Below are 22183 nucleotides of genomic sequence, written 5' to 3'. Positions count from 1 at the left end.
TGCCAACCCCAAACTCTGACTGCCCAACACAGAGGAGCCCCCCAAGAGCCAAGCACAATATAGCAACCCCCAAACTCTGACTGCCCAACACAGAGGAGCCCCCCAAGAGCCAAGCACAATTTACCAACCCCCAAACTCTGACTGCCCAACACAGAGGGGCCCCCCAAGAGCCAAGCACAATATAGCAACCCCCAAACTCTGACTGCCCAACACAGAGGAGCCCCCCAAGAGCCAATCAGAATATACCAACCCCCATGGACACAGGGGGCAGATTCCCCAGTCAGTACCTGAGAGTCAGACAAACACCATTGAGGTGTCGGGGGGGGGTGCAATTACTAATGCAGCTGGGAATGTGAATGGACCTCACTAAATGGTTCTGTACCGGCAGCAGACGCCTCCTGAGCTTTTTATGGAAATGATTCGGGTGGATTTGCCCTTTACACAGTCAGTACATCCACACCTGCTCCTTATTATGCTGCAATAAAATATACTTGTCAGGCAGAAGCAATTACCGGCACGTGAGCTTGCAATTATAAATTGTAACCCAGAGGCTCATACATACAGTAAGTTCTGCCCAATTCAGTGCCAGCAAGGAATGATGCCAAACTACAAGGAGCAGATTTAAAGGCACTGTGAGTTATAGTCTAGAAATCCACCTGATAGATCAGTATGAAGTATAATACACATGTGCACTACACAGGGTTTGTCCCAATAAACAAGGCGAGTTTTGCTCATGGTAATGGATCTTGTGTGCAAGCTGCCATTTTCCCTATAACTCCTCCTCCTTACACAGGGCAATGCAGATCTTGTGCAAATACAGAGACAGAATCAGGCGCAATGTTTGTGTAGATACAAAGTATCAAAGTCCAACGTCTTGTGTTCCAGTGTTGGCGCCAGAGGGATAAATAGTCTCAGCTTCTCTGAGGAATATATTCCTACTGTGGGCAACTACTGGCACGTGCCTGGCCATTAATTGTGCCCCTTTATTTCTGTTTCATATAGTCCAAGGGCTGTTACTATGTCTGCAAAGATGTGCCAGCAGGGGGGGGGGGGTGAAAGGCAACGTAATATTATCCACTAGAGTCAAACACAAGCCTGGCACAGACATACAGCTGATTGGCCTCTTCCTTTCATTCAAAGAGATCTGACCAAGCAGCAGCCATTTGTTTCAATCACAACAGAGCGAGTGAGAGTGTAGGACACACACAGATCTAGGGTTAATCACTGGACATTTCATGCAGAACAAATGGAAACAATGCCACTTACTGACTGTTTTTGTTCCTCCTCCTTTGGCAGTGGAGAGAGAGAGCGAGAGTAAATAAAAGAGAAAAGAACAATCACAATGTGAATCCAACACACGGCAAACAGCCCCCCAACTCTGTACTCTCCCCCAGCTACTCACTGGCTACACAGCTACAGTATATGCAGCCATCTCTACAGCCTCACAAAGTCCTGCTATATACAGTATTAACACTAGCTAAACACTTTTATTTAAAGGACAAGAAAGGTACAGAGAAGAGCGACTAAGCTGATAAAGGGAATGGAAGGGATCAGTTATGGGAAAAGACAAGTTGGGATTGTTACACTGGAGAAGAGACAGTTAGGGGGGATATGATCACTATATATAAATATATAAGGGGATATGATCACTATATATAAATATATAAGGGGATATGATCACTATATATAAATATATAAGGGGATATGATCACTATATATAAATATATAAGGGGATATGATCACTATATATAAATCTATAAGGGGATATGATCACTATATATAAATATATAAGGGGAATATGATCACTATATATAAATATATAAGGGGGATATGATCACTATATATAAATATATAAGGGGATATGATCACTATATATAAATATATAAGGGGGATATGATCACTATATATAAAGGGATATGATCACTATATATAAATATATAAGGGGATATGATCACTATATATAAAGGGATATGATCACTATATATAAATATATAAGGGGATATGATCACTATATATAAAGGGATATGATCACTATATATAAATATATAAGGGGATATGATCACTATATATAAATATAAAAGGGACAGAGAAAGTACAGAGAAGAGCAACTAAGTTGATAGAGGGAATGGAAAGGCTCAGTTATGAGAAAGGCTGGTCAAGTTGGGGTCGGTCACTATAATTAGCCATTTTCCCGACTGTGGACTGGCTTTTCGAAGTATTTGCGAATGACTTAGAGATAAAGGAGAAAATATAAAGGGGGACCTTGCTAGACATATGGCCGAGGATGTATTCATGTGTGGAGAGATCTGAGCCCAGTTGAGTGATCTCATTCAGCAGAAGCAGTGCCCTGGGCTCTAGAAATTCTGGCAGCAATGACACCAGAGGTTCCCAAGGGTTGGATGTTGATAGAGCTCAAGGCCATCATATCTCTCTCTATGGTGGGACAACTAGAGGGGAAATATCTCAAGTCCTCAAGAAGGTTTATGATCAATAAAGATCTAATGAGCAGAGATTGGGCGATGGTTACGGCTCATACAAATGAGACACACGTGTGAAAGCACTTATGGTACATTGTGTGAGTAACAGGACCGAATTGGAAGATGTGAAGGACGAATTTGCTCTTCATTCCCCAACCAACAAACTCCCTTCTCTACAGCAGAAGTGAGATTGGACTTCTACATTTTGGTACTGTCCGACGCAGTGGCTGTTTAGTGATCATTAATGAAGTTCAGCTTGAGCAGGAGAGACACATTGCTTTGGAAATGGACCATGTCTAACCAAGAAAAGGAAGAGGACCAACTAAGGCCCTTCTCCATGCTTGTTCTATCACTGAAGATGTGTTGGTGTACTAGTGATGCACAGGCTGGAGCACCTCCTCCATGAAGGTATTGTTGGTGGGTTGTGTTGCCTAGAGGCTGCCCAATCTGACGTCATTTGAGGGGTCCACTGGGGTAGACAAGTCTCTTATCATCCCAGGCCCAGGGTCACTAGTTTTTTCCTGTGCCAAATCATTTGCCAATCATAGCACATGCTGCTCTTTTGCTGCAGTCTGATGGATAAGATATTGCTCTGGGCAGAACCAATAAGCTGCTGTGCTACAAGTCAATGACCAATCAATTCTATATTTCACCTGCAACCTTTTTTTAAATAGTTCCCCCCCCCAGAAACGGTAGAATCTTCTGTGATCGGTTGGAAGAATTAGGTGAGATGTCACTTCCCTGAGAAGATATTACTTTGCTGTGTCGGATACAGAATCATGGCGGCAGTAAGAATGATGGATCACCTCACTTTGCTGCTCTGGTCTCTGTAGAATTGCCAATTTTAGAGACAGATCTGGACATTTCCAGCGCACGCAGGCATGGGTGTCCCCTGCAGGGTCAGCCCAACGTCAGGCCCTTCATTAATCTTCTGCCTCAGAGTCATATTGAAGAAGTAAATGAATTTTGGTTCTTCTTGATCCTTGTAAAAGATGGGGTATAGAAGGGGCATCAGTTTCCATTTTACGTGCAGCTGAATCCCGACTCTGGGCCACCATTATACAGGGCTTGTTCTGGGGAATGTGAGGGTAGTGTTTGGAGATGGATGAGGGGATGGAGTGGCAGGAGGAAACTAATACATTGATGACTTTATGCTGATGTCTCCATAAAGGAACTGTGTGTTCATATTCCTGCCCAGTTTAGGGTGAGCTTTCCAGGCCCAGGGGTACTGAAGACCCAGTGTGCTTATTTGGTTTCTGGAGGCCCAACTTGATGGTCCATTAAGGTGCTCCCTAACTGGACACAATTCCCATTGGCCCATTATTTCCTCCATAGGACAATATAACATCTATTAGCACATTTATGTTGTGAGAGTGGTCCCTATGTATCAGGTTCTGTGAGGTGCCCCAGGAGGGCCAGTCTGACAGTGGTAGGCAAACTTTATGCCAATCAATATAATCTCATTCACAGAAAAAGCAGGAGTGTAGTTAAGGGCCTGGCTAATATCCTCCGATAGAACTGGAGGTGAATTGGGCAGATATTTCAGGGTATAGGTTACCTTTAGCAGCTTCATAAGTCCTTCCAGCTGAACCATAAGCTCTCGCCGGCTCTCCTGCAGCGCAGACATCCTCTGTTCCAGCTCGTCCTTCCGTTGCCTAATCAAATATAAAAAAGGGAGACCTTAGAACCCCTATATTTACAGGCCCACGGTCTATACAGAGAACGAGAGGAAACAACACAGGGATCTCCCCTGCAGCTGAAGCATGGAAACCAGATAGCGAAGGTCCTGCCCATTTACAGTAACAAAATTGGCACATTGGCAGAAATTGGACTTACAGGAACCAGCAGATAAAAAGATCAGTCCATATTGATCCGTTTCTTGCCAACAATGTACAGGAATAGATCATCTTCCGCCCCTTTACTGGCTCCCTGTGCTATTGGATTTTCCATGTTAAGCATTTGATCAGCTTCTAATAATGTGAAGGGCTCAACAGTGGCCTCACAACTGGACTGTAAGCTCTTTTGCACAGCAGTCTCCTTCCTTCTTCGTGGATTTGTGGCCCTTATACTAAGGTATAATTTGAGGATAATTATTTTGTATCTAAATACTTATCTAATCAGATTCTCCTCCACAGGACAATGAGCGCCTCTGAATATAATCTCGCTTTGAGACGCAAGCACTAAAAGGTGAAGAAGAGGGGCCCTTGCAGTTGCAGAGCTATAAACTGGGCCTGGCCAATAAACTGGGACCAAGGGCATAGGAAGAGACAGTTTCGGCAGGGAACAGATGTGTGTGACCCAACAATGTGGGAGTGAAAGTCAAGTAAAGGACGGTGGCAGATTTGTCCTACTGTGAGTCGGCACGAGGAGTCACCTCTAATGTCATGATGACACAAGATCCAGCTCATCTGCTCAGCGGCTGGTGCAGGAGTTGAATATGGGATGGAACCCCCACCGGTGCCGAAATGATTAACTGTGAAGCTGTCATCCTACTCATCCAGCACAGCCTGTCCCCTCTAGGAAACCCAGAGCATGCTGGTAGTGCAGCTGGCACATAGGGCATTAACCCTATCAGAGACCTTCGTGCAGAGAGGTGCCCAGAGCCTGACTACATTATGGAGTTCTTGGTGTAAGGAAATATTATTAATGGCAGAGTCACTAAGGTCTCGTGTTTGTTACATCCCCATAGAAAGAAATATCACAGAACCATGGCAACATCCTTAATAATAATGGGTGTAAAACACCCTGTTCACTGGGGGTGTGTTCCTTAGGCTGGTGCTCCTGTTATGAAACAAATGCCCCGGCATAGGGAAGTCTAAATCAAAGTGCCACGGCGCCATCTCGCCTTTCTTTCCAAATCCAAGGCAAGATGGCGGCACGGCTGCGATTCAAACTTCCCAGGTTTGGGTGGTATTTTCCTAACAGGAGCACCAGCCCCTAGAACACACCTCACGATTCTATGCACTGGGGGGTGCCTAACATTGCAAACACCCCTGCAGTAAACAGGGCTTTCCACGGAAACAGGCCTGCGTCGGCTTTAATTGAGCAAGAATTGGGGATCACATTGGGGCTGTTTAATCACTCAGCTTCTTTTCTGCTGGAAATGGTAAAATATAATTACTGATTTCATCACGGTTCCTGATGCAAGGAGAAATCAGACTGATCTGTTGGGGACTAATATAAATAGACACAGGGTCCCTATAAGGTGGGACTTGGTAGCCTCATGTCTTTTGTCATCCTCACCTGTCATTAAAATATCTCTTTCTGAACAACCTGAGCCTAATGGAACATCAAGTTCACCGACAGCCGAGCTGAGAATCAGGACCTCAATTGCGGCTAAATTGCTGCCCTCCCATCACTTACAGGCCATTAAAGTTGAATTAAGAATTTGCCTTTGTGTCAGGCCTTTTGACCTTCTAAATGGGGATTTTATGTGAGGGTTTATGGAGAGCTTAGCTGCCTTCTGCCTGAATTATGCACGCCTTTCTTCTTCTCTGATTTCCCAGGAAGGCGCTGTCAAAGCAAATACACAGGACTCTCGTTAATATGTTACGGCCATGTTTAATTAATGGTACGCTGCTCCTCACAAGCCGCCTTCCCTGAAAGACTAGAAGGAAGGGAGAGCTTGGGGCAACCAGCCTGGGCTGCTATATAGAAAATATTGCTGGGATTAACCTTGCATGGGTCGTACCATTGATGTACGCTCAACAGATCAAAGGAACAAACTATAAAGGGAGGGGGTGATGTTCCATCAAACCACAGCCATGTGAAATAATAATGGAGACTCCCAGTGCTGAACTGTTGCATGCATGAGATCCTCAGTTCTCCCAATTTAAGGCCCAATTGCTATAAACAACACACGGAAGCTTCTATAATGGGGGTCCCCAACCTTTTGCATCCATGAGCCACATTCAAATGTAAAAAGAGTTGGGGAGCAATAGAAGCATGCAAAAAGTTCTTGGGGGGAATGCCAAGCCAGGAGTTAAAAAATAAGCACCTACCACTGGAAGAAACATCGTAGGGGTTGGGAGCAACATGTTACTCGCAAGCCACTGGTTGGGGATCATGGTTTAGAAACACAGGGAAAGAAATGTACTTACCGCAGAAGCCGTAGCTCTGCCAGAAGAGTTGGGTTCTGTTGGGCCTTCTCTGGTGTTGGCTGGGAGGCCTGTTCATGCTCTAACCTTAGGCGCTGGATCTCTTGCAGTATTTCCCTATAAGAGTCACAAGAACATGAAGGTTTGACTTTGACTACAATGAACATAATATATTATAATGGTCTCCCAGATAAAAAATAACGTTCCCAAGCATCTGGGGGGAAAAGCCATGGAGAATATGGACCTGTGTCAAGAACACTAACAGCCAAACCTACGGCAAGTTCTGCAACAAAGTGACATACGGTACATGGGTTCCATGAGGGTGAGTAGGTGATATACTGTGATGAACATACTGACTGCAGAGTAACCCAGAGAGCAGAACTGGAGATAAACTGTAGGCCCTCACTATGGTAACAGGAGAAGCCCCCACAGAAGTGGAGATAAAGAAACAGGACAGAAGAGCAGCACATTCAGAATATGAGATAGCGGCAAAACCAAGCAACTGATAAATGTGGGCACATGAGATACAGTAGATATCAAGTCTAATTAAGATGCTTATACACACCTTTAAGTGCACCATATCTCTACTGTATGTGATCTACCTGCAGCTTGCATGGGCCTTATATAGAAGTAATGCATTGGATGCTGTAACGCTCAAACATCAAACCAACGTATGGCAATCATTCTGCAGCCAGCATCTCTCCTACCCCAGGGATTACTTTCATACAGTCTGCCCAAACTCCAGCAGTGCATCCATACTGTGGCTACCATCTGGCCAAACTAAGGTTTCAAGGATTTCAGACTCACCTGTTCTTGTTCTCCAGCTCGGCGATGAGTTGCCGTTGTTGCTTATTTGCATCAAAATTAAAGCTGAGCTCAGTTGGTGGACGTGGCTGGGAAAGAAACCAGAAAGTTTGTTTAGTAACATGACTGTAAGCTCCACAAACTCTTTCAATGCTCCATGTGCTCACTGTTCATCATAAGTTTGGGTGAGCATGTGTCTACTAATCTCATGTTTCCCAATGGGTCTGTAGACTTGAAGAAGGAGATCAGAGTTAAACACAGCAAATGGACTTGCTCAATGTTTATTGCATTAAAAATGGATCTACTCTCCTGTCCAGTCAATAGGAGACACGCCAGCCATATACCTTCTAAGAAGTATGAAGACTAAGGAGTCCGTAAAAACCTCACCAGAGCATGGCTGTGCAGTCTGAGTCCTTCTCCTTTTACCAAGGGGCATCTAAGTGACTTATCAGTTCTTCTATAAAAGTCTTGTCAGACCTAAAATATCTGTGGGGCTAATACAGGTACTACATAACCCTGGAACTGCTGCTGGATGACCATGTTCTCTAACTTTGTATCAGCGTCTGGATCACATAGTAGACAGCAATGAAGGGCCTAAACTAAATGTTGAAAACCGTTGGTCTACTCCAAAGGGGGTGTGGTAAGGCTGCAAATATTCTCTTGGGAAGATCTAGTTAGGAATTTAGCTCACCGAATTCCCAGCTTCTGCTGCTAACCGTGCTGCATATCTTGCAATCAACCGATGTTCTTCATCTAGTCGACTGGGACTGTCCAACACACTGCAAAAACAAAGGTAGCACATAAGCCAACAAGGCTGAAACACTGCTGTTAGTTAGGGTAGATCCTACAGATCTGTCAAGTCTTATATACTATGCTAATCTAGATGGTATGGTAGGTGAGATCATTATGGACACCTCAAAGACTCACAAGAGATCTCTTAAAGACAGTGCTGGGAGGTTGAGGGTGTAGACTCAACTGTAATGGACATTATCCATCTTAACACAATCCATCCAACTGATCAGTAGATATCCAGACAAATACACAGAGTAGTCATACTGGAGCAGTGACCAGACTGGAGGAGATGTGGGTCAGGAAACTGAGATATGGTTGGAGGAGATGAATCTACACAGTATGATGTGTAACCCACCCCTGTAGTATATCATAGTCTGTTCCAAGCCACATAGGCTACAAGGGAAGGACACCACACAAACATGCCCTGTGGTACCAAGAAGCTTCAATTCTGACACAGCTGCACCCCTACCCACAGCCCTCCTGATACTCAAAGTGCCCACATTGTACTCTGTTTCCCTGCCATAGACAGTAATGGTACCAAGTGCAGTGACACTTTTCCTTTAAAGGGAAGCAGTAGGATACAAATATAATGATGGCACGGCCAATAGACGGAGCAGCTGCTAATGCTTTTGAAGAACATGGGTTTAGTACCAGGCTACAGCAGAACTGAAATATACAGACCAGCTAAACTCATAGTGATACTGTGTGCTCTCCACTTCATCTAGTCATTTCTCTATGTAATTAACCCATATAACAGCAGTCTGCATAGACCAGAACCATAACAGCCTTGTTACAGCACTGCTATATCCTTTCCTTCCTACAACTACCGATCTGATGCTCAGCATAAATGCATTTATAGCCCCAGGTCTTGTTCTTAGCAGGCAAATAGGCTGTGAGTTATTGCAGTGAAAACATTTCCTGCCCTCCTGTAAATAAATAGAGATTTAATGTCCCATGAGCCAACCATTGTGTTGCTTACAATAACTATATGTCCTACTTCTTCTGTCCTCCTGCACAGCTTTTTGCCCTGTCTGTGGCTTCCTCAGAGCATCACAACCTGCACTAAATGTCACCTGCACTAAATGTCACCTGCACTACATCTGCCGCTAGAGCATTCCATGGCTGGGAGCCAATCATTGGGTCTAACATGAGGAAAAACAGGAGCATTTCCAACAAGCTCAGGAAGTTTCTATATATCTGTAACCTTGTTATGGGGGGCCCAGTCTGAAGGTCAGTTAGGGGGAGATTGGGGGTGAGTGTTTATTTGTACCCTGGGTACCCCTGGAACTATAGCAGGGTGACACCCCAATGTTTCTATATATCTGTAACCTTGTTATGAGCTAAGGGGGCCCAGTCTGAAGGTCAGTTAGGGGGAGATTGGGGTGGAGTGTTTATTTGTACCCTGGTACCCCTGGAACTATAGCAGGGTGACTGTTACCCCCAATGTTTCTATATATCTGTAACCTTGTTATGAGCTAAGGGGGCCCAGTCTGAAGGTCAGTTAGGGGGAGATTTGGGGTGAGTGTTTATTTGTACCCTGGGTACCCCTGGAACTATAGCAGGGTGACACCCCAATTTTTTTTATATATCTGTAACCTTGTTATGAGCTAAGGGGGCCCAGTCTGAAGGCCAGTTAGGGGGATATTTGGGGTGAGTGCTTATTTGTACCCTGGGTACCCCTGGAACTATAGCAGGGTGACACCCCAATGTTTCTATATATCTGTAACCTTGTTATGAGCTAAGGGGGCCCAGTCTGAAGGTCAGTTAGGGGGAGATTTGGGGTGAGTGTTTATTTGTACCCTGGGTACCCCTGGAACTATAGCAGGGTGACACCCCAATTTTTTTTATATATCTGTAACCTTGTTATGAGCTAAGGGGGCCTCAGTCTGCAAGGCCAGTTAGGGGAATATTTGGGTGAAGTGCTTATTTGTACCCTGGGTACCCTGGAACGTATTAGCAGGGTGACACCTCCATGTTTCTATAGGTATCTGTAACCTTGTTAATGAGCTAAGGGGGCCAGTCCTAAGGGCCCAGTCTGAAGGTCAGTTAGGGTGGAGATTGGGGGTGAGTGTTTATACCCTGGGTACCCGTTTTTATACTGGTAGAACGGGTGTATAATAGTCTGTAACCTTTGTTAGAGCTAAGGGGGCCCAGTCATTGAAGGTCAGTTAGGGGACTGGGTACTGAACTATAGCAGCTTTTTTTATATATCTGTTTGGTTATGAGCTCTATCTGAGGCCAGTTAGGGATATTTGGGGTGAGTCTTATTTGTACCCTGGGTACAAGCAGGGTGACTGTTTCTATAATATGCTGTAACCTTTTATGGAGCTATAGGGGGCCCAGTCTGAAGGTCAGTTAGGGGAGATTTGGGTGAGTGTTTATTTTGTACTTTGGCGTTGACCCTTCCTTGCCCCGTAACAGGGTGACCAAGCTGGAACTATAGCAGGGTGAAAATGATTGCATACTGATTGGTATATCTGAAAGGGCAGCGTTGATGGCCCATGATATATCTGTAACCTTGCTAAGGGGGCTTTGAAGCCAGTCGGGATAGTTTGGGGTGAAACTGGGTAGGAGATCTATTGAGCTCGAATGTAGGTTATGAGCTATTGAGAGGTCCACACCCACTGTAGATTTAACCTGGATAGCTTGTCTTAGTACCCCGATGGGATACAATATCAATTGAGTTTCTTGTTGCTAAGTAACTTGTTATGAGCTAAGGGGGCCCCAGTTCCTGAAGGTCAGCTTTTATTATATATTAAGAGTGGGTGGGTACTGGAGAGCGGACAAGATGCTGTATATAAAAGATGTAATTATAGTCTAACCCTTGTTATGAGCTAAGGGGGCCCAGTCTGAAGGTCAGTTAGGGGGAGATTTGGGGGTGAGTGTTTTATTTGTACCCTGGGTACCCTGGAACTATAGCAGGGTGACACCCCAATGTTTCTATATATCTGTAACCTTGTTATGAGCTAAGCGGGCCCAGTCTGAAGGCCAGTTAGGGGGAGATTTGGGGTGAGTTATTCTCTGCTGTTTCCATATATAATGGAGACCTATAAATAATACATTCCGTGGGAATAAAACAAGAGTAAAACCTACATTTATAGGTATGAGGGAGAAAGGGGGAGCGCAGATGAGGCTCAGTGAATTAATCTGTTGTGGCTAAAGCCTCATTTACATTTTACATAAACCCATATATACCCATGTATCGTAGAGGGAAGACAAATTGGCAGCAAATAAGTAAATTGGACAATGTTTTGGAATATTTATCAGTCTAGCACAGACATGGCTAATAAGTCATCTGAATGCCGCAGTGAGTGAGAGGATTTCCTGCTCCCTATTAAATTGCAATCTATGGCGTGTCATTGCTGATTGATAGCACCAAGGCTTCAGTCTGTATTCTGCTCCCTCCAGCACAAGAAGGGTTACAGTACACGCCGAGCATAATAAACATGATGCCATGTCAGGACCACCAGACCGGGACTGAGACAGGGAGCAGAACGCGAGTGTTGCAATGCAGGGAGCATTGGGGCACTAAAATAGATGCAAAGTTGTGTGCATATCTACACCATTCTTGTGCTCAATCATGCTCCTGTTTTACTTTTGGGGGAGTCAGTGAGTAGGACTGAGCTGAAAGGCATAGGGAATGAGTATGGACAAGATGAAAGGCATAAGGAATGAGTAGGACTGAACTGTAAACAAATGAGAAAGAAGAACAGAGATGAAAGTCATAGGGAATCAGTAGGACTGAGATGAAAGGCAAAGGGAATGAGTAGGACTTAGCTAAAAGGCAAAGGGAATGAGTAGGGAAAAGATGAAAGAAATAGGGAATAAGCAGGGACAAGATGAAAGGAATAGGGAATGAGTAGGGACAAGATGAAAGAAATAGGGAATGAGCAGGGACAAGATGAATGGAATAGGGAATGGGTGGGGACAAGATGAAAGGAATAGGGAATGAGTAGGGACAAGATGAAAGTAATAGGGAATGAGTAGGGACAAGAGGAAAGAAATAGGGAATGAGCAGGGACAAGAGGAAAGAAATAGGGAATGAGCAGGGACAAGATGAATGGAATAGGGAATGGGTGGGGACAAGATGAAAGGAATAGGGAATGAGTAGGGACAAGATGAAAGGAATAGGGAATGAGTAGGGACAAGAGGAAAGAAATAGGGAATGAATAGGGTCAAGATGAAAAGCATGGAAATTTTGTAGGACTGAGCTGTAAGCAACTAAGAAAGAATGACAGAGATTAAATGCAAAAGGAAAGAGTAGGGCCAAGTGAAAGGTATAGGGAATGAGTAGGGCCAAGTGAAAGGCATAGGGAATGAGTAGGGCCAATATGAAAGGCATAGGGAATGAGTAGGGCCAATATGAAAGACATAGGGAATGAGAAGGGCCAAGATGAAAGGCACAGGGAATGAGTAGAGCCAAGATGAAATGCATAGGGAATGAGTAGAGCCGAGATGAAATGCACAGGGAATGAGTAGGGCCAAGATGAAATGTATAGGGAATGAGTAGGGCCAAGATGAAATGCATAGGGAATGAGTAGGGCCAAGATGAAATGCATAGGGAATGAGTAAGGCCAAGATGAAATGCATAGGGAATGAGTAGGGCCAAGATGAAATGCATAGGGAATGAGTAGGGCAAAGATGAAATGCATAAGGAATGAGTAGGGCCAAGATGCAAGGCACAGGGATTGAGTAGGAACAAGACAAAAGGCATAGGGAATGAGTAAGGCCAAGATGAAAACCGTAAGGAATGAGTAGGGCCAAGATGAAAACCGTAAGGAATGAGTAGGGCCAAGAGAAAAACCGTAAGGAATGAGTAGGGACAAGATGAAAGGCATAGGTATTAAGTAGGGCTGAACTGTAAGCAAATGAGAATGAATAACAGAGCTGAAAGACATAGGAAATGAGTAGGACCAAGATAAAAGACACATCGAATGAAAAGGGCCGAGGGGAAAAGTTACCTGTAAATAGATAAATATGGGTAATATTGAAAATAGCAGTGCAGATATGCCCTTCCTTGTACTGCAGTGATTTCCATTGGTTTGTATGGAGCAGATTATTCTCAGTCTTAATTCCGTTATCTGATGGTTATTATGAGTTCTACAGACCCCCTCCCTCACTCACTGTTCTGCCCATCTCATTATTTTCAATCACAATAATTCCTTAGCGAAGTACCAAGGACGTTCAAAACAAAAACCAGAAAGGCCAAATTCCATTCAGCTGCCTAATGTTATCTATCAGTGCAAATTGTACAAACATCTCTTCTCCTGCCATGTATCACCTCAGCATAAATAATCAGGACTCATTACCATGGAGAAGAGAAATTGTAAGATGAATGATGTGGATGAGTAGAACTTGGCTCCATGGGAAGGATCAATGGAAATGAAGAGCTGAGGAGAAGTCCATTTTCATTTGTTCTGTCTAGGAAATGCTTCATATTAAGATATATACCTGGACAGCTTGCTGTATAAAGATATAATGAGCTGGAAATTCTCTATATGAGGATACACTGGGTCAGATACTCTACTCTATGAAGACACAAGGCGATATATTCTTGGATTTAATTATCAAACTGTAGGGGACATGAAGAATATGGTTCCCAATGTCAAAAGAAGACACTGCCAGGCAACACCTTTAAAGTATTTTCTCTATTTAAATGTGATATAGAGAATGATGCCTTAATCTCCATGATTCTCCATAATAGCACAAAACCAGTCAAAATAATAATCCTACTATGGGGATTCCCAAGCCTCTGGCTGTCCTCCTAAGGGTGCTTGAGCAGTGGCTAATTTAAGTGAGATTTAGAGGGGACCTTTATTTGATTCCCTAGATATTGTTTAATCATAGCTTGAAACCTGAAAAGCAAAGTTTAATATATGGATTAAGCCAACGGGGCTCTTGAATGGTAGTGGAGTAAGTACTGGGGAAAGAAAAAAAGATTGTGTCTTAGATAAATTTAAGGTACTCTTGGCAAATGGCTTACAAGAACAGACCCTAAAAAGATTGTGGGTGAGAATGGGGGAACAGAGGTACATTTGCATGTCATTAGCTTGGTATTGGACACCATATGAATTGATAAGATGGCCAAGGGAGAAAGGAGACAGAGAGAATAATAAGGGCACTAGGCCCAAGCTTGGAAGACCCCCAACAGTTACTTCATAGCAGGAGACACTAGTTTGAAAGGCAAGAGAAAACCATGAGACGACAGTGTGACGAACGACAAGATTATGGAGAGACTGTAGGATATCAATGGTGTCAAATGTGCTGAGAGAGTTAGAACTATTCATAAGCACCGGTGATGTTTGGCTTTTGTACAGCACAGACCATGGAACAATCATGCTAAAGCAGTTTCTGTGGCGTGCTTTGGCCCAAAACAGCTGTTCGGGTTCAAGATTAGAGGGATTAAAAGAGGGATTTTTTATGGGCGAGATTAGTCCATGTTTCAAGTGGGAGGTGAAGATTTCAGTTATGAGAGAAATAATAGATGTGTTAGAGCTTTTATTAAAAGGGGATGGGGATATACTGCTTGGCTCAAATTAATTCATTTAGTTTTCATTCTGTGGAAGGACAAAGCATTACCCACCACGTGCCACACATTCCAGGATTAGTGTACCACCCTTCAACTAGCGCAAGTTTTAGATTGAGCTCTTTTTTGCAAACCAATAGCAAATGGTATTGTGATGCTCCCAAGCCTCATCTCATCCTATCTGTATAAATGGAAATGACTAACCCCGTTCTGAAACGTCAGGGTTATACTTCCATTGAACCACAGGTGCACCAAAGTGGTTTTAAGCTTGATGGACGAAAGTCTTATTAGGAAGACAGCAAGTATATTAAGCAGTAGGTAATTCACTGACTTCTTAGAAAAGAAAGACACAGAGGGAAAAAGACTCCGTTTGCAAAGGCTTCCAGTACAGAGGAGATGGGACCACAAGGTTAAGGGTGAAAGTGGCAGCAAGGAACGGTAAAACAGTGGTAGAGAATTTGCAGGAGAAGAACAGAAGAAGCCGGGACTCAGATGAGAATCATCACAGAAATACTGTTATTATGACAGACTGACCGGTAGCAGAAGGAGGGCACAGAAAAAAGAGGAAAGTATAACTGCCAAAAAAACAGATAAGTCAGGGGCTTATTACACATACAGTAGGTAACAGTGGTCAGGGTAGGAAGTCATAAGAGCAAGAGCCAATCGGAATCTTGTTTATAAGCAAAGTACACAAGTACAGAGCTAAGAGATGAAAGATTGGCAAATAATTGAAGCACAAGAGAAGTGATGTTGCAGAGCAAGGAAATGTTGATGTGGGATAAGGAAAGGCAAGGAAAAGCCAAAGGTAAAGGAACACAGTGACGAGCATAAGGTACAGGGTGGGGGGGCTTCCAAGTCCTTGTTGAGCTAGTCTGTAGCAATTCTATCATACATACTCAGAAAGAAATCCTAACCCATTGACAAAGCAACTTGCGAGCAGGGGGCCATTTGGTATCAATTAAGTTGCCTAAAACTAACCGTGTGCCAAAGCGGAGCCGTGCCACATACTCTGCTATCAACGCATGTTCATCTGGTACTCGACTTGTGGTGTCTGCGCTGTTGTGTAACCTAGTGACAGTCAGGGTAAAGAAGTGAAACAAAATGTTACAATATATGGAGCCATCTCTTGGCCATCGGATGAACCTGTAAAAGAAAAAGACACAGGCGTGGAGCCAACCTTCTTATGAGAGCACAAGGCCCACCACCCTGCCTGCCAATGGAAACTGGCATGAGGGGCCTATCTGAGCCAAATGTCTATGTAAAGTTTGCTCCATTTGTACTGCAGAACCTGACACAAATGAATAATATATAATAAGTGTAAAACAGATGAAAAGCAGATGGAGCGATGCTGAGGATGGAGTTGTTTATTGAGGAGCGACTTCCATTTTGCATCTCGTTAACAGAAGGAGCAATGAAATTCAGTTACGCATGGCTCCCGGGTCAGAATATCTATATTTACTGAAAAGAAAAGAATAATAATAGGCACGTGAGGTACCAAGAGAACTCCTGGGACTTCCTGATGGATGGGTACACAGTGGCTAAATATATCTTCTCTATACAAAAAGCTTTGTGCCTCCCTGAGATATGCCACCTGGGTACTGTCGCACAATATGGTTTGTATTCCATTCACGTCCATATATACAATACATCTTCCCACTGAACAGGCTTCGGCCCATCCATGTGTTCACGATGAAGCAGATGGGAATTATTTGTTTGTTATGAAACAGTTTTTTGGAGACATCTGCTTTTGTGCAGGAAACGAAAAAGAACGCCGTCAGATCCCACCCCCGGCCAACGAGCCTATGATGCCGGTCTCTGTGAATAGAGCTCACTGAATGGTTATTTAACTACTTAGAGCATGCCAACAAATCCCCACTGGGCTTGCCTTCCCATAATGTTTTATTAGAAATATATCTTAAAGGAAACAGGAAATCAGACATGGAAGGGTGCTGTGTGGTGGTCTGGAAAAGGTGAAGAACTGAAGCCAACAGCTATCACTAACAGTGGTAAGTACCGGGAAGGTCCAGCAGAATTCCAAACCTTTGACCACCACCAAAGACATCAGAGATCTATGCGCTATTTAAGTTACATGAAGGAGAAAATAACGGAAGGGGAAATTCTATATAAAGGCACCAATAGCTTGTAGAAGAACAAACCTGGTGTTGCAGGAGACAAGGAAATACAATTTATACTAAATCAATCAAGATAAATATACTTAATTACAGCATGTATCCTACAGACGTTTCATGTTAGTTACAGTAACAGGCATTTCATTTGTACAGTAAATAAAATAATGCAGTAGATCCAAGGAAATATGGTTAACCAAAGCCAATAAGCTTGGAGTAAATGGCTTGTCAGTAGAAGACCATGGGAAGGGTAGGCTATTGTATTCAACATTCTGGAAGTTTTGACAGCCCTTGGCTCAATAGGGAAGTCTACAGGAGGGGGAAAGTCATTAAGCTTCTGTGCTCTCTGGGTGGGGTGGCTCAGATCAGGGAGACAAACAATTAAGGGAGAACTAAACCTCCCTACAGATAAAAGCCCCCATTGGCCACCCTCCACTGGCCTCCCTCCTTGCTTCCTCCCCGCATAGTGTTCTACTAGAATAAGTCCTGCAACACTGACCTATATGTGCAGAGAAGCGCAGTGGAGCTCAGGGGCGCCATGTCCGGTAGTTTCAGTATCTTCGTAAAGTGAGTGCCGACACTTCAGCTTTTGGTCCATGTACAGTTGGACTCGGAAAGCTCCATAAATTACCAAAAAACCAGAGGATCCGTAAGATACTGAAGCTACAGAACATGGCGCCCCTGAGCTCCGCTGCGCTACTCTGCATACATAGATCAGTGTTGCTGGACAGGACACTTATTCTAGTTTGTAGCACTAGAGGGAGGGTAAATTTTCCTGGTATATCCCATACTGCAGGCCTATTTACTGCTCTCTATGTCTACCAGCAATATCCCATTGACAAGAAAGCATAACTGGGGGGGATAATGTATGTAGCCTTCCCCAGAGAGTGTCTAAACTGCAGACTTAAAGTCTACCCTAAGGCTCCATCAAAATAGAATGTAGATATAAATGTTAACAAGTACTTGGGATTTGGTTTCTCCGCTCTCAGTAACCATTCATATTCCCCTCCAACAGCATTAGAGTGTAACTAATACCAAAGGGCACAAAAAAAAAACAACAACACAAGACACCAACAAATAGAGGCCCCAGATGTTATCAGACTCATTTCCAAAGAGAGGCGGTTGTCCAAAATGGCCATTTTTTCACCAAATAGAGAAACTATTGACAATGTGATAGTTCTTGGCAAATGAATGGAGTAATTATTGATTATTATTCATTCTTGGCTTGGGTGTAAAAATCATCATCAAAAGTCCCAGTTGATGTTGTGTATGGTCAGTGTACAGCCTAGAAGTGTTAAGAAGAAGAAATGATTTTGTCAACCAAAGGTGGAGATAAAGGATCTATGCAACGAGACTGCACTCAACGGCTGAGTAAAATGAACAGCCCAAACACTGGCTGATGAGCGGCCGTCTGTATAAACCCACGACAGGATGGAAACACCATGGGCTCCACTAAAACTCTCCAACTGAAACGGAATGTGTATGTAAGCCATTGTTTCAGGTTCCTACAGAAGGGTTTTAATTTGATGAAAGGCACTGGGAAAGGGAGGTGTAAATCTCCTTTACTTTCTGTGAGCTCCATGCACAGAACCCTAAACAACCACTGTGGATATAAGTAAACCTTGGACTTGGAAACAATTTCTATATTATTGCGCTGAATTGTCCTAAGACAGATGCAGCATTTCCAGGCAGTCACTCGGTATCTCAAACCTTGCCAGGCCAGGGAACATCAACTCAATACATTGATAACTGTGCCATACCTTTTTGTGGGCGTGGGAGCACCAGAAGATATGTGAGTGACCATGGCATCATTCATGTTGGGTAAGTGACGAGCCGGGCTGAATGGAGAGAAAACAGAGAGAATGGCTATTAGCGAAGAGGAGACAAAGAGTTGTATGTGGAGTGTTACCCAGCAGGGCTATCTCCATGGCACAGACAGTATGGCGTCTGGCTATTGGCGTGTGCAGTACGATTAGTCCTTGAAACACACACTGGGAAATGTACCAGATGGGATAGGATAACAAAATCCAAATAAAATTGCAATCTCTAATGACAATATTGATTGTAAGGGAACATTATGCGTGGGCTCTGGATGCTATTAGATCCAAACGGTTTCCTGTTGCCTTAGCAATTGATTTACCTAAAAGCCAGGGCTATAAATGACACACAGCCTTTGGCAATGCTCTGTTATAACTCCGATAACCTGCGTTGTATACACCTATGTAGATCTTTCCTTTACCCACACACCCACCAGGCACATGGCCACATACTTCCCATTGTGGAGCAATTTACAGACCAGAAAGTCTGATTTCCAGAGGCCGATGGAACATACAACCAAACACAAGCAAATCTGATGGGCCAATCAATACAGTGAAGGACTGGGCTCCAAATTGTGTTATAAGAGTAGTATGGCTTGGGTCTGGCCTGATAGCAAGGCTATACTACTGTGGTGAGTATTTCCCCCTTTCAAGCTATATTCTATTTAGAATCAAAATGTCCACCACAAAATGAAGCAGCGGGCAACTGTAACAATCAAACCACCCAACAACAGACCTAGAGGGGTAGGTTAAATGCAATGCAGATCACCGTGCATGTAAGATATTGTACAAGGCAAGTTGGAGGAATACCCTCAGGAGATGGGGAGGAATAGTATTAGGGTAGAGGGAGATTAGGGAATTCTCTCAGGCAAGGCAGAGGGTGAAATATCAAGTATTGTCAGTGAGGAAAGGAGGAAATAATGGGAGGCAGGGGAAATAGTTTTTATGGGAGGGATAATACTGGAGGGGTGTAAGACAAATAGGCAAATGGGATTAACGGAGAGAAGCTCTGAAGGGCCAAATGCACCAACAACCCTTAGGTTATAATATATAAGTTATAATGTTCATATATAAAGCCTATGTTCATGGATCAACTATTAATGCAAAAGTCTATCCCATATTAAGTCTCCTGTTACTCAATGTATCATGCCTGTTCCATACTCAGGCGTGTTCCTTGACATATTTCACTGCCACAAGATATATTAATAAACACTTGCCTTACATACGAAAGGCAAATCATCTAATGTTGGCATGAGACCTAAATCTGAAGGTAAGAAAATTCAGATGCTAGACCTGTACAAAATGGGCACCAACCGAGACTCTGAGGCACAGCATGGAATGGATAATGGGAACGTACTGAGAAGAATATTACTGAACAACAGACAAAACATATATACAAATCCTTACAATATTGAGGAGAAACAAAGTAGCTGAATGTGAACAACCAGAAGGCCAAGCAATACTCTCGCACAAAGACTCTGTTGGTTATAGTTAAGAAAATACCATTTTAATGAATGTCTCCTACTAAGCAATGTACGAAGTCATTAAAATCAAGTATTGGGTATAAAAAAGATGGTGAAAGACAAGAAAAATGCTGAAGAGGACTGGAGTCAAGTAAGACAAGAAAGGGGTGCTCAGAAAAAAGCCCAGGAGATGTTTGAAGGGACTTCAAAGATGCCTAGAAGATAGCTGGATAGCTGGAGAGAAGAAATGATGCCAAAGGTCAAAAAGAGAAAAAGGAGCCTTAGAAGAGGCCAGAAAACATGCCAACAACACAGTGGAAGGCAGAGATGACGGATAATAAGAGAAAAAACCAAGAAGGAGGTAAGACAGAGGAACCACCAGATGGAAGGAACAATTATTTTAATAGGGGAAAATATTCATGAGAGTATTCTAAAAAACGAAATATTCATTCATTGGAAAGAGGTGAAAGGGAAGTAAAGGTACTTATAAACAAAGCCCAGGACATGTACGAGGCATGCAAAGATACCCAGAAGACACCGATAAGGAGATAAAATGCAGATCGAGGTGCCTTGGAAGCAGCCAGAGAGAATTATTGGTACTTTGAATGGAGTGAGAAAGAAGGCGGTGCCATAAGAGAATGTAATTATTGAGAACAGGAGAGAATAATATTCAGGGTAAGTTAGTGGATATGAAACATGCCCAAGGAAAGGCCACAGAATAGAGACAAAGGAGACATTGGCTGGAGGTAAGTTCGTGGGAGCAGTTTGGAGGAAAGAAACACTGCTGGTATATTGCTCCTGTAAAAAGACAGTTTTTAAAGGGGCAATATACCAGCAGTGTTTTAGATTGTAAGCTTTTGTGCAGAGCCTTCTCTATCTCTTGTGTAGCTGGTTATGCCTTGGCATGTAAAAATATTCAATATATAGTGAATAAAGTACCCCCTCTTGTAAAATATAAGGATATTATAAGTTACCGAGGAGTTTCATGACCATATAAAAACACGAGGCCGAAGGCCGAGTGTTTTTATACAGGTCATGGAACTCCGAGGTAACTTATAATATTCTCATATTTTACAAGAGGGGGTACTTTATTCACTATATATATATATATTATAATACACAAATTTTAGTGAGTCATGTGACAGAAATTACATCACTACTCACCGTTTATAACTGATGACATCACTACTCACCGTTTATAAGGATATAATTTACAAGATATTCATGGCTTTTGTGTATTATATGTTTATTGTGAAATATATTGGCTCTTTATAAATATGTTTAAATAATATCTAATATCTACTGATAGAATGCTTGTTTCCTTTACAACCTCAGACTTAATCATTAAACAGCAGGGACTGGATTGATTTGTATTATATTTATTTATTATAAAAGAGTACAAGAAGGTTTCCATCACGCAGAGACCTATTGCTATACGCTTTAACAGTTAGTTTCTCTATAAACATTACTCTTGCCCGCCCTCCAATTCCACATGCAAATTCTAAATCACCTGGCTCTCTAATCAACCCATCTGCTGTTATCCAGATATTGAGCCTAGAGGTCAGGGATATTTCATTGCTGCTTTATTTGGATGCCCCCAGAGAGCAGCTTAATGGAGGGGGTGATGGGAAGCCACACTGTAGTTAGTTACTGCTAGTGCCACAATATGGAGTCTTTTTTTTGTTATTGGTAATCCTTAAAAGTAGTTAGAAGAACCAAAACCCAGCAGATGGCAAGGTGCTGCAGAAGCCAGAGCCAATCCATCAAACAGCCAGGTTCTGAGCATTGGCCATTTATTATCAGAGGCCGCTCTATGCAAGGATACAGAGTCCGCCAAGAAACAACTCTATGACCTTTATTATGATATATGCTTTTGCCTGTGCAGGTAGAAAGAGATCCGGTACTGTTAAGCACATTAAGGTGAGTCGCATTACTGACCTGGTGGGAGATAACGGTACTGCAGTGAAATTTAAAAGCTCTGTAATGGGACAGCAACAAACCCATGCAATGTATGGATGGCACCAGACTGACCACCACCTGGTTCTATAAAGTGGCCTCCTCATCATAAACTGAGAAACTTT

General features: G+C 43.1%; 1 protein-coding gene across 4 annotated transcripts in view; it reads right to left on the bottom strand.

Moving 5' to 3' along the window:
* The window catches only part of dtnb.L (dystrobrevin beta L homeolog), a 91337-nt gene that overhangs the window by 11526 nt on the left and 57628 nt on the right, over positions 1–22183 (bottom strand). The window contains exons 10-16 of one of the 4 annotated variants that reach the window (XM_018262179.2): positions 18583–18660; positions 15675–15764; positions 8070–8157; positions 7382–7467; positions 6578–6691; positions 4036–4132; positions 1267–1287 (exon numbers count right to left, since the gene is read on the bottom strand). In XM_018262179.2, coding sequence (XP_018117668.1) covers positions 1267–1287; positions 4036–4132; positions 6578–6691; positions 7382–7467; positions 8070–8157; positions 15675–15764; positions 18583–18660 — 574 coding nt within the window. The remainder of the gene's footprint in view (positions 1–1266; positions 1288–4035; positions 4133–6577; positions 6692–7381; positions 7468–8069; positions 8158–15674; positions 15765–18582; positions 18661–22183) is intronic. The other 3 variants (XM_018262181.2, XM_018262182.2, XM_018262183.2) reach the window with 3 other exon arrangements.

Source organism: Xenopus laevis, chromosome 5L (genome assembly GCF_017654675.1).
Source record: "Xenopus laevis strain J_2021 chromosome 5L, Xenopus_laevis_v10.1, whole genome shotgun sequence".
In the NCBI taxonomy this organism is placed as follows: domain Eukaryota; kingdom Metazoa; phylum Chordata; class Amphibia; order Anura; family Pipidae; genus Xenopus; species Xenopus laevis.
The sequence above is the reverse complement of the archived record's forward strand: the minus strand, read 5'-3'. Positions and strand labels throughout refer to the sequence as shown.